The following is a 13,424-nucleotide window of genomic DNA, read 5'->3' as shown; positions in this document are numbered from 1 at the left end:
ATTTTGTTTCACTTATTTACATTTATCTCTCTCTTATGTGCTGATTGGTGGAACCTTGAGTATTTGTGTCAGTTTTTGGTGTGTTTTCATAGTTGTGTGTCATGATCCAGCTAGTGTTAGCTATTCATAATTGTCTCCGCGGGTTTGCTTTGTTTTTTTAAACCTCAATGGTGAATCTCTCTGCAGCGTTATCTACAACGTTGAACGTGACGCCCTGTACATTTGGATTTGGATTTTAATTGGCTGTCGGTGTTTCTATTTTTCATCCAATCACTCTGAAAGTAGTCTGGATCAACGGAAGTTCATTTCCAGGATCATTGCCTGACACCGTGCACTGGATGTCCCTCCCCTTCCTCTCTCTGTGTGTTCTCAAACTCCGCTCTCTTCGGGGGAAACATCAACAAACTCAAAGCTAGCGAGCTACACGCTGAAAATGTCAAGTTTTGAAGAAAATGTGGCGGCTGCAGGAGAGGGACTGTGGCCCCCGAGGTTGCTGGTTTGAATCCCCCTGAGTGGCGGGGGAGGACGTGCTTACCGTTACGAGCGTCCTATCTGTGTTGTCCTGTACGTAGTCTGGATGAACGGCAGCCCATTTACCAGATAATCGCTGGATGTCCTTCGCCATCCATTGCAGCACTCCATTCATTTCAGGAAACAACCAAGCTTCGAGCTAGCGAGCTACACGCTGAAAATGTCAAGTTTAGAAGAGAATTAGGACGGTGCAACAAGGCAGGCCTGCATGTTTAGAATATGTTTAGGGCATTTCCTCTCTAACTGGGACATTTTGGGACTGATTGGTGGGATTGCTGTGGACGAAGTACACACGGAGATACTCTGGTGAGAGATAATGAGGTATCAGCTAATGTAAATAGCTCACGTTGCTGTATCGTGTCAACAGTTCACTTCATTTAATATTGTATGTGGAGTTTTCTTTTGCAGATTGCAAATGTTCCACCAAAACAACTTCCTTCCAGAGACTATTTAGCAGAGCCACCGTCGCTTAGCGCCGCCCAAGACCGTTGGGATTGGTTTAAAGAAATGCAAAACAACCCAGAAAGTTATTTTCTCCTATCCCAGAATGCATCTGTGGTGTAGCCAGCCCTGCAACAATGCAACAACACTACTCTGAAAGTTCTCCCAACGATAACCGCTCGCCTCGTCATAGTAAGAGTTCCTCACGCCATCCTCTGGAGTTTTTGAAAACTATATCTGTATAGTTATTGCTCTTGATATGGACGGCCTTCAACTTGAGATCATTCTTCAGGCCAAACGTGGTGTTCATGTTAGCTGTTTTTACAATATTTTGCTTCAGCCGAATCATCTGCTATAAAGAATCATTAGATCCTGATCTGAGCAGCAGTTCAGGATGAAGTTTTAACACAATCTTGGTAGGAATCAAACTATAAAGCACCGTCGCAGTTTGACCCTCCAGGACTCGGTGTGGAAGGGATGAACGTGTTTATTTTAAAGATTGAGAGAAGAGAAAGGAGAGCTGTTAGGAGGTTAGGAAGGAGAGAGAGGTTTGAGGAGGAGGAGGAGAGCTGTGATTGCTCCCGGGAGGTTTCATTAACAGGTAATGGTCCTCGTGATGAAATGTCACAGAACCTACTGTGGAAAAAAGTAGGGAAGCACAGGAAGTGATGTGACCGGAGCGGAGGCTGCCGATTGGCCAGGAGATTCCCGGGCAGCTGCTATAAAACCTGACGTGAAGCCACAACAAGACTCAGAAACACAGAGAAGAGACGACGCAGCAGGACACACACACACTCAGAGAGACTGAAGGTACGGACACAGAGTGTGTGTGCATGTGTGTGTGTGTGTGTGTGTGTGTGTGTGTGTGTGTGTGTGTGTGTGTGAGATGCAGGTGTGCACAGGTTCACACTCCTGCAGGTGTTACATTGCAAAATATGTGTATATGCGTCACACATTTAATGCAGATTTCAATTTTCTCAGGCAATTAGCACTTCTTTATTACTTTTTCCAAAGTAATCTGGTATTTCACGCTGTAGTTGTTCTTCTGTGTGAGTCACTTTAAGCTGCTGTCTGCAGAAACGGCTTTTTCTTTTTCTATTTCGCTCGTGCGAGTATTAAATTATGGTTTCACATTAGGTATTATTTATTTTGTATGTGTCAGACAGCTCTTGGGTTCTTTTAAAGTGCTATTGAGGTTGTCTCTAGGCTGAACTATTGGATATATTATATGATCTTTTGCATGACATCTTTTAAATACTGATTTGTGGCATATTGTGTGTCATCTGTCTTATGTTTGTTGTGCTTTTGCTGCAGCCTTGTGAACCAATCAGAGGCTTTTTTAGTTAAATACATTAAAGTCTTCATTATGTAAACATGCATTAAAGGGTTGATACCCTTTCCCTTATGTCAGATACATTTTTGCAGAGAAAAACATTTTTTTTTAAATCTCCACATGAACAGTTTGCAGCACAGTGTGGAATAAAGTGTAGAAATGTTGCGTTCATGAAGGTCTTCAGTCTGATGCTCCAGGGACGGGGGGGATACACGGGGCATTCTCTTGAATGGAAGAATCTGCTGTGTGTGTGTGTGTGTGTGTGTGTGTGTGTGTGTGTGTGTGTGTGTGTGTGTGTGTGTGTTTTATTTCCCAACACATTCATGAATGAGAGCGCCAGTAAACGTCAGCAGTGGTGGGAATGCTTGATTCCATATACAAACGTTTGTGCATCATCAAGAATGTGTGTGACGTTGACAGCAGTGTTTCTGTGTGTGTGTGTGTGTGTGTGTGTGTGTGTGTGTGTGTGTGTGTGTGCGTGTCTGTGTTGGGGTGGGGGAATGCAGGTGCGTGCACGTCAGTGAGCGTGCATGTGACGGTCAAAAGACATTTATTCTCAGGGATGGAAAATGCTAAAATTAGCCGATGTTGCTGGACAATACACTTCAGCCGTCAGCTGAGCTAAAAGTGTTCAGCTGTGTGTGTGTGTGTGTGTGTGTGTGTGTGTGTGTGTGTGTGTGTGTGTGTGTATGTGTGTGTGTGTGGTCTGCAGTGTAAAGAGACAAATTAAACTAAAAAGAGTTCATATTCAGACTAACAAAGTCAGATTTTAAAGTGTGATGTTGATGGACTATTGTACCCACGATGCATTGCGCAAAAGAAAATGTAAACATTTTTGCAGAATCCTGCGTCTGCGACCGTAGATCCCGTTTGGGCCTGTTGGTCACACAGTAAACTCTTTATATTTTATGAATGAGGAGACTGAAAACAAATGTTTGTTGGTTGCAGATGCAGTTCTGTGGCTGTTTGCTGTTTTCCTGCCTCATGTTCATCACGCTGCTCCACTGCAGCGTCGACGGCTTCAGAGTCCAACACCCGGTCAGAACACACACACGCATGCACGCACGCACGCACACACACACACACACACACACACACACACAGACACACACACACACACACACACAGACATCCCAAAGCTACGCCCTTGCACGCATGAGAAAGTGCTTGCAGGTGAACTCCTGGATGAGAGGGTGAAGCAGCAGATCAGATTGTGTCCTATCAAATCAACCCGAGGGCCAAAGCAAACGGCCCCTCCCTCGGAGGGCCCCCGTGCCGATATCAGGTGATGTAAGCGGCCCTGAAGACGGACCTGAAGGTGTTTTTTGTTTAGTCTGGATGATATCTGACCGTGTGACTCATCAGAGGCAGCAGGGCCGACAGGAAGTCAGAAAGTGCTTCGCTGTCAGGGCGGTGATGTAAGAGCGGGGGTCGCAGCGTGGAGTCCTGACGTGTGAAAACACCCGGCTCTGCCCAGGGCGGCCCGGCTCTGCCCAGGGCAGTGTTTTCTATGGGGAGACTCCCTTATGGAAAATAAAATACGGAGGAGCAGGCCAGGTCGTTTCACACAGACCTGGAGGAAGTACTCAGATACTTTACTTATTAAGTAAAAGTAGCAATGCCACTGTGTAGAAATACTCTGTTATGTGTGATATTTTTGTATTATCTTCCTTGTTTACTATCTGTAGACCCATTTGTCTGGAATTTGTATTTTTCTCTTTCTTTTAAACATTAAAACATCCACTAAATGTCGTTCGCTAAACCCACCAGACTCCATGTAAATAAACAGTCATTTTAGCGTCGTTAAATACACTTCATTCAAAGTCGACTGAAACAAAATAGAACTATGAAAAGCCGTGTTGGTTCGTTCTTCCACTTTTCCAACAATCACAACTCTAGTTGTGGTTGACATAAACACATAGTTTATCGATTTACATGTGAAAATATGCTGGCTCAATATACTCTAAAAGTATTGCTTTTTTAAATGGAGTCTGGTGAGTTTAGCGCTAGCGACCTCAGAGCTGTTTCTGGGTAAACATCAAGGTCTTAATCTCTGTAGGGATACTTTCCATAATTTTCTGTTTTTGCAAAGCTCGGGAGAGAAGACACAATACATTTTAGTTCATATCTCCATCCCATCCTGTGCTTTTGTTCCAGCGTGTAGACCGAACCGCCTCGAGGGCCGCGGCGGCTCTTCGGCCTTGTCCCGGAGCGGTGAAGGCAGGGGAGGAGCTGACGGCGAAGCTGCTCCGATTGGACGACCTGGTGAGGATGGAGAATGATGTCATGGAGCCAAAGAGGAAGAGGAGTTTCCCCGGCAACAATGCCCCGCTGGACCGCCTGTCGGTCAGCTCCATGGAGACCAAACAGGGAACATCCAAGCAGAGGTAGGACGGCCGGCTGTCTCTCATATTCAGCTCTCCAGGAAGTTAATAAGTTAATACTATACTATGACTTTTTATACTTTTTTGTATATACTATACTATGACTTTTTATACTTTTTTGTATATACTATACTATGACATTTTATGACTTTTTTCGACGTACTATACTATGACTTTATTTTACATACTATACGATCATTTTTTTGTGATTTTTCTAAGACTTTTGTTGACATACTATACTATACTACTTTTTTATGACTTTTTTATATTTAAGATAGCTTGTGAGGTGCAAGGTAGCTCAGTGAAACATGAGGAATACAAAACATCACGCTGGCAGGAAGGTGTGCTCCAAAAAACTGGCAGACTTTTATTTTGGTCATCAAACTAAAAACACAGAGGGAACACGTCTCTCCACTGCTCAACGTATTGATATCGGAAACATAAATGAAATAAAGTAGACGTCAAGTGAGATAAGGTCAAAAAATATTGTTGCTACAACAATGGATTGTACAAATGCTGTTGTAGTGCAATGTGAACATAAATGAACATAAAGTACAGTGTGAAAATAAGTAGCAACAGTGAATAAATAACAAATATTGCACATGCAATTGATACATTATTGCACCGAGTAATTATTTTACATCATTTTCCAAGAACTGTGTCTTGTTCGTAGAAGTTGTACATATCCTTGTGTGTCTAATTAAACCGTATGTGTGCAAACCTGTGCAACTCACAGAGTAGATGATAGGATACAAACCACAAAACCATTGTGATTGGATTGTTTCATAACAGCAAATCTACTACATTTCACACAAAAAACATCCGTGCTGGCGTTCTGGCTGGAAGAGGAGAGAGGAGAAGACGGCCAAGTTCACCTGCAGCCAATCACACGCAGGCACTGAAGCAGAAAGAGAGAGAAAAGGTCCACAGCACACGCACAGGGCAGATTACAGCACGCTCACAAATAAATAGACATGATATGACACTGATACTACACCAGACATGCTCTACCGTACTGTGTAACAGACATTTTTATGACTTTTTGCGACATACTGTACGATAGAGGTGTTGAAATGAATCAAATAATCAACGCATGGAATCGTGGACGTGGACGTCGATAGCCGGCCGGGCCGTAATGGATTATTTCTGTTTATAATATAATGCGGGCCTGACAACATTTCTGTTGACATATTCTGGTATGTTTTGCACGTTCAGGTAGTGCCGTGTGCTCAGCGCTGTAGGTTTATGTATCCAGTTCATTTAGTACTACAGCACCGCAGAAGGTTTGGTTTCTGAAGCTTGAACAGCTGTGAATTACATATCCTATATGGCTGTAATAGAAACATGACGTAAAAGACATGATAATCGTACTCAGTGAAGACTCACACCTCTACTGTACGATTACATTTTTAAGACTTTTTTCAGTATACTATGACTTGTACAACATGCTATACTATGACTTTTTTCAACATACTATGTTATGACATTTTTAAGACTTTTTTCAGTATACTATGACATTTTATGACTTTGACAACGTGCTATACTATGACTTTTTTTCAACATACTATGTTATGACATTTTTAAGACTTTTTTCAGTATACTATGACTTGTACAACATGCTATACTATGACTTTTTTCAACATACTATGTTATGACATTTTTAAGACTTTTTTCAGTATACTATGACTTGTACAACATGCTATACTATGACTTTTTTCAACATACTATGTTATGACATTTTTAAGACTTTTTTCAGTATACTATGACATTTTTATGACTTTTACAACATGCTATACTATGACTTTTTTCAACATACTATGTTATGACATTTTTAAGACTTTTTTCAGTATACTATGACTTGTACAACATGCTATACTATGACTTTTTTAAGACGTTTTTCAACATACTATGTTATGACATTTTTAAGACTTTTTTCAGTATACTATGACTTGTACAACATGCTATACTATGACTTTTTTCAACATACTATGTTATGACATTTTTAAGACTTTTTTCAGTATACTATGACTTTGTACAACATGCTATACTATGACTTTTTTTGACTTTTTTCAACATACTATGTTATGACATTTTTAAGACTTTTTTTCAGTATACTATGACATTTTATGACTTTTACAACGTGCTATACTATGACTTTTTTCAACATACTATGTTATGACATTTTGAAGACTTTTTTCAGTATACTATGACTTGTACAACATGCTATACTATGACTTTTTTCAACATACTATGTTATGACATTTTTAAGACTTTTTTCAGTATACTATGACTTGTACAACATGCTATACTATGACTTTTTTAAGACGTTTTTCAACATACTATGTTATGACATTTTGAAGACTTTTTTCAGTATACTATGACTTGTACAACATGCTATACTATGACTTTTTTCAACATACTATGTTATGACATTTTTAAGACTTTTTTCAGTATACTATGACATTTTATGACTTTGACAACGTGCTATACTATGACTTTTTTCAACATACTATGTTATGACATTTTGAAGACTTTTTTCAGTATACTATGACTTGTACAACATGCTATACTATGACTTTTTTAAGACGTTTTTCAACATACTATGTTATGACATTTTGAAGACTTTTTTCAGTATACTATGACTTGTACAACGTGCTATACTATGACTTTTTTCAACATACTATGTTATGACATTTTGAAGACTTTTTTCAGTATACTATGACTTGTACAACGTGCTATACTATGACTTTTTTCAACATACTATGTTATGACATTTTTAAGACTTTTTTTTCAGTATACTATGACTTTTATGACTTTTTACAACGTGCTATACTATGACGTTTTTTCAACATACTATGTTATGACATTTTGAAGACTTTTTTCAGTATACTATGACTTGTACAACGTGCTATACTATGACTTTTTTCAACATACTATGTTATGACATTTTTAAGACTTTTTTCAGTATACTATGACTTGTACAACATGCTATACTATGACTTTTTTAAGACTTTTTTCAACATACTATGTTATGACATTTTTAAGACTTTTTTCAGTATACTATGACTTGTACAACATGCTATACTATGACTTTTTTAAGACGTTTTTCAACATACTATGTTATGACATTTTTAAGACTTTTTTCAGTATACTATGACATTTTATGACTTTTACAACGTGCTATACTATGACTTTTTTCAACATACTATGTTATGACATTTTGAAGACTTTTTTCAGTATACTATGACTTGTACAACATGCTATACTATGACTTTTTTCAACATACTATGTTATGACATTTTGAAGACTTTTTTCAGTATACTATGACATTTTATGACTTTGACAACGTGCTATACTATGACTTTTTTCAACATACTATGTTATGACATTTTTATGACTTTCTCCGATATACTATACTTTGACTTTCATGACTTTTCCCGACATATTCTGCTATGAATATTGTGATATATTTTGATTTTTTGACGTTTATTGTTCTAATAGTCGTATATTGTGCTCAAATGTAACATACAACATGTCTAAACATAAAATATGAATAAAGTATATTTGTATCAAATGAATCGCTTTGACTCCAGCACTGTCGTTTACCCGTTTGTGTTTACAGTAAGGTAGTGGAGTTGCCACGGCGACGAGTCAATCCGCCTCCCATCGACAGGATCGGAATGAGTCGTCTGCCAATGAGTCAAGGATAGGCCACGCCCCCCTGCCTCTGACAGCCCACCTCCGCCTCCACAGCGCCCTCCTCTGGACAGGTACGCCTCTGCAGTCTGTTCACGTTCATCAAAAGCACCAGAATGGTCCTTTGACGTCTTTCTCTCTCTGCAGAGGAATCACAACAGATGCATGAAACACAGCCAATCACCAACTGCCACGCCCACCACCTGTCAATCATCCACCTGCACGTCACCTGGACACCCCCCACCCCCACACACACAGCAATGAATGTTTAATGATGGTGCATTCAGGTGCTGCTTGGCAAATTTACAACGCATTATCATGAAAGGGTTCGTAAGATATGGTACAAAAACTTGCGCAACAATTGGTATGTTGTCCAAGAAATTAAGGTGACCGCCGGTAGGTCACATGACAACCAGTCACATGACAGTTAGGTGACTGAGCACAGTGAGGGGACGGTCATTTCAGAGGCCGTTACAGTTGAGTTTAACCCACAAAAAGTGAGCGTCACGCGCCTCTGACTGCGTTTAGGCACCAAAATGACATGTTAAGATTAGAAAGAAGAGTGTGTTTCCTCCTTAAAGGTATAGTACGTGATGTTAATCTAATACACTTTTTGTCAAATTCAGTGAATACCTCCTGAATAACAGAATAATCCGAGTACTTCTTCCACGTCTGGTGTGTCAAAGTGAAACCCTGGCGCATTTTAGGACGTTTGGAAGTGAAAATAAACTCATTTTAATGGATCAGTAAAGCCGAGTGAGTCTTCTGCGTCAATTGTAACTCGGAACTTCATTTTAAAATGTAGTTTTACCTGAGAAAACCAAATCCCAGTTCATTCACTTCAACAGAATTCCTTTTCCTTTGAGAAAACTCCCTTTCGCACCGGAACAGTTAGGGTGCAACTTACTTGCAGTGTTTTCAGGGTGTCACCTGAATGCACCATCATCCCCCCAACCCCCCCACCTGTGACTCTGACTGGAGGCGTCCGCCGCCTCGACGCTGAGAGCTGAACATCTGACACGACTTGACTTGAGTTTCTGCCTCGTAGTTCTTTTTTCCAGCAGTGCAGCGGGTCTGTTTACAGCAGGACAACACGCTGACAGACGTCTCCAAGGCAACTGGACCCCACCGCCACCAAATCAGAACATTTACACTGTATATATATATATATATATATATATATATATATACATATATATGCAACCTTAAATATTACAAGTGACAACCATCACTGTTTTGTGTTGATGCCAGTGTGAACCCATTTTACAGTGAGATAAATCTGTTGCCCCTTTATTAAAGGGTAACTACCGTTTTTTTTCAACCTGGACCCTATGTTCCTATGTGTTTGTGTCTCAGTGACTGATGGGAACAACAATCTCTGACATCGGTCCAGTATTAAGAGAGATCTCTGCAGTCGGCAGCAGAGAAACAAGCGACAATGTAAGCTAATGGGGCAGCTGTCCAGCCTGTATTTACCTTCGCAAAAGTGCTCGTTTTGCCGCTGACGGACTCAGATTAATATTCTAAGTGTCTGACAACATTATGGAAAGGATTTCTAAGGAGGTCGACATTTCTGTTAAAGAGTAAGATCCTTTTTTTAAACATAAAAACATCCGTGAAATCGCGTTCGCTACACCCACCAGACTCCATGTAAATAATCAGTGATTTAAGCATCGTAAAACACACTTCATTCACAGTCGACAGAAACAAAATCAAACTACGAAAAGCCGTTTCCACTGTTCCAACCATCACAACTCTAGTTTTAGTTGAAATAAACACATAGTTTACTGATTTACATGTGGAAATATGTTGGCTCTATAGTAGGGGAGACCCGGGACGATTGAAACGCGGGACGGATGAAACATTCCAGTTTTCTCCGAGTGCAGTGATGATAAACAGACTTCCTTAGGTCAACACATAGAGCATGTTAACCTCCTTCTATCAGCCAAATATCTTCCTGTTATTTCCTTTTATCACAGAGTTACAGCAGGCGATAAACCAGTTTTGATGGTCCAAAGTAAACTTCATTAGCGGTTACATTTTTTAGATTATTAATGAGTGTTTTTTCATTTAAAGGTTGGACTACGTGCTCATTCAGGAGACCATTTAATGTTCTCCACAATCCCAGACTTTCATATTGCATGCTTGTTTACATGGAAAGCAGAACAAGCTATAATGGCATATGTCTATGTAGGGACGATTGAAACAGCTTTTTCAACCATCCCGACCTGGCTGTAACTCCATGTATTTTAAGTAAATGCACAAATATCTGTGTTTATACAATAATTTATGGAGGTGAGACATGGAAAAGCAGTTTTAGAAAGATGAAAATATATTTGGGCTCCACCAGGTAGGGGTTGAGTTTTTCCATGTTATCCTATGGAGACTGACGGGCTGTGGGTCGTTAACGGCACTTATTTGGATGTGCAGTGGCCTAACCCACGTAAAAACCTAGTGAAATGACATTTTCCACAATAGAAACATGATATAAATGGGAAAACGTACTGTTCTAGCTATAAAAATGGCAGAATCATCCACAGTGCATGATATTTCAATAACTGCTTCATGATGACGGCGATTAGTTGTTAGCAGACCTTCACGAAGACGTACAGCCCAGCAACAATCTATCTAAAATAACACCTTTCGGGAGTACCATTCATGATATGTAGTAAAATATTGAAGTTGTGGGGAGTTTAAATGGCTTAAACTGTATGTTTCATCCGTCCCCCCCCCGTGCTGTTTCAATCGTCCCGACCAGGAGGGACGAATAAAACATTACGCACGTCCCACGTTTGCTGTAATAATTCCTGAACGGTTTTGGTCAAAGCTGAAAATGCTACTGTATTTGACAGAAGACAGGTGTAGGTTGCTAGTGACAAAATATCAGCTTTCAGCGCGATACGATCGCTTTGTAAATTACGTTTAATTAAAAAGTGTGTCAACTGTCCCGGCTGCTTTTTTAAATGGAGTCTGGTGGGTTTAGCGCTAGCGACCTCAGAGCTGTTTGTAGTTAAACATCAAGGTCGTAATCTCTGTAGGGATACTTCCCATAATTTTTTTTTGCAAAGCTCGGGAGAGAAGACACAATATTTAGTTTAATAACAAGCTCTAAAATAATCATTTTGTTGTCTGGTGGGTTTAGCAGCGTTCAAACTAAATACTGGACCAATGTCAAAGATTGTCAAGAAATGTTAATTCCCCTTTAAAGCTCCATTGTGAAATGTTTTGAGTTGATTCTTAGCAAAAAAGAAAACCTTTGTTCTTTCACTAAATGCTCATTCATGCGTAATTACTTCCACCAACTAATCAAAGTATTCTCGCAAGCGTACAAGCTGCCATATTCAGGATCATTCAGGAGACATACGAGCGGGTCGTTCCAATGTATTCCGCCATGTTGCGCCTCCATCTTTAAAATACATTAGCCAAAGAGGGACATACCTCCGTGTTTCGCGCTTTCAGTGCCACCGTGACGAAAGCCAGGGGGGAGATTACTCGATCTGCCGGCAGATTTGAAAGCCTGTTGAATATGGAGGATTACGCTGATACTTTACCAACATTAGTTTGGGAACCTGATAGCTGATGTTAGCAATGAAATGGTACCAAAATAATGAAAACGTTACACTGGTAAGGAACACTCACGGACGAAGTCGTACTTCTTGGAATAATACGGCCACCGTAGGAGTTGCAACGCGCTCTGAATGGGGGGGCGGGGGGGGCTAGAAAGTAATATTCAGTTGGTTGTCGTATATAATTTCACCGCCAGATGGGAGACAGTCTTACACGATGTAGCTTTGAGGCCAATTCTGTCCGTTTTCTTTGAGCAGTAACTAGTGGCCGCTAGAGGAACTGCCTCCTAAAAACGTTCAGAAATATGGGTTTCTTTCAACCAAACTGCCCAAAGATAAAATGGATGGATTGTTGTTTCTTTCCCCCATACGTTTATGAAGGTTTTCCTGACTTTTTTTTTTTTTTTAAACGTTGCTTGCAGTGGAGACGGTTTCCACGTCAGCCAGAGGTTCAACATTTAAAAGTGAGTCTGATGTGACTTGTTCCAGTCTACGTTCGGTCCCGTTCCACTCATCCTGTTTTTAATAATGCTTCTTACTGCTTTAGGTTTTAAATTGTGCATAATAAAAAGTAAACTATCACGGTGCTGAAAGTGTCTGTTTTGTTCTGACTGATGATGAACAGGGACAGAGTCGGCTAATTTCCCGCTACATTTACATCGCTAAGTTTTGGTTTAAAAAGGAATATCTTCTGCTACGTTTCCCCCTCTCATTCCCCCTGCTCTGGTGTTCCCCCCTCTCATTCCCCCTGCTCTGGTGTTCCCCCCTCTCATTCCCCCTGCTTTGGCGTTTCCCCCCTCTCGTTCCCCCTGCTCTGGCGTTTCCCCCTCTCATTCCCCCCTGCTCTGGTGTTTCCTCCTCTCATTCCCCCCTGCTCTGGCGTTCCCCCTCTCATTCCCCCCTGCTCTGGTGTTTCCCCCTCTCATTCCCCCCTGCTCTGGTGTCTCCCCCCTCTCATTCCCCCTGCTCTGGCGTTTCCCCCTCTCATTCCCCCTGCTCTGGTGTTTCCCCCTCTCATTCCCCCCTGCTCTGGCGTTTCCCTCCCTCTCATTCCCCCTGCTCTGGCGTTTCCCCCTCTCGTTCCCCCTGCTTTGGCGTTTCCCCCCTCTCGTTCCCCCTGCTCTGGCGTTTCCCCCTCTCGTTCCCCCTGCTCTGGTGTTCCCCCCCTCTCGTTCCCCCTGCTCTGGTGTTTCCCCCTCTCATTTCCCCCCTCTCGTTCCCCCTGCTCTGGTGTTTCCTCCTCTCATTCCCCCTGCTCTGGTGTTTCCCCCTCTCATTCCCCCCTCTCGTTCCCCCCTGCTCTGGCGTTTCCCCCCTCTCGTTCCCCCTGCTCTGGCGTTTCCCCCCTCTCGTTCCCCCTGCTCTGGCGTTTCCCCCCTCTCGTTCCCCCTGCTCTGGCGTTTCCCCCTCTCATTCCCCCCTGCTCTGGCGTTTCCCCCCTCTCATTTCCCCCCTGCTCTGGTGTTTCCCCCC

General features: G+C 41.5%; 1 protein-coding gene across 1 annotated transcript; it reads left to right on the top strand.

Annotated features, from left to right (window-relative positions):
* The first annotated feature begins 3,253 nt into the window (after positions 1-3,253).
* On the top strand, positions 3,254-8,399 carry ostn (osteocrin). Its single transcript, XM_078247197.1, has 3 exons — positions 3,254-3,343; positions 4,463-4,692; positions 8,312-8,399. The coding sequence occupies exons 1-3, from the start codon at positions 3,254-3,256 to the stop codon at positions 8,397-8,399; spliced, it is 408 nt and encodes a 135-aa protein (XP_078103323.1).
* Positions 8,400-13,424: the final 5,025 nt, after the last annotated feature.

This window comes from Sander vitreus, chromosome 3 (assembly GCF_031162955.1).
Source record: "Sander vitreus isolate 19-12246 chromosome 3, sanVit1, whole genome shotgun sequence".
In the NCBI taxonomy this organism is placed as follows: domain Eukaryota; kingdom Metazoa; phylum Chordata; class Actinopteri; order Perciformes; family Percidae; genus Sander; species Sander vitreus.
The sequence above is the reverse complement of the archived record's forward strand: the minus strand, read 5'-3'. Positions and strand labels throughout refer to the sequence as shown.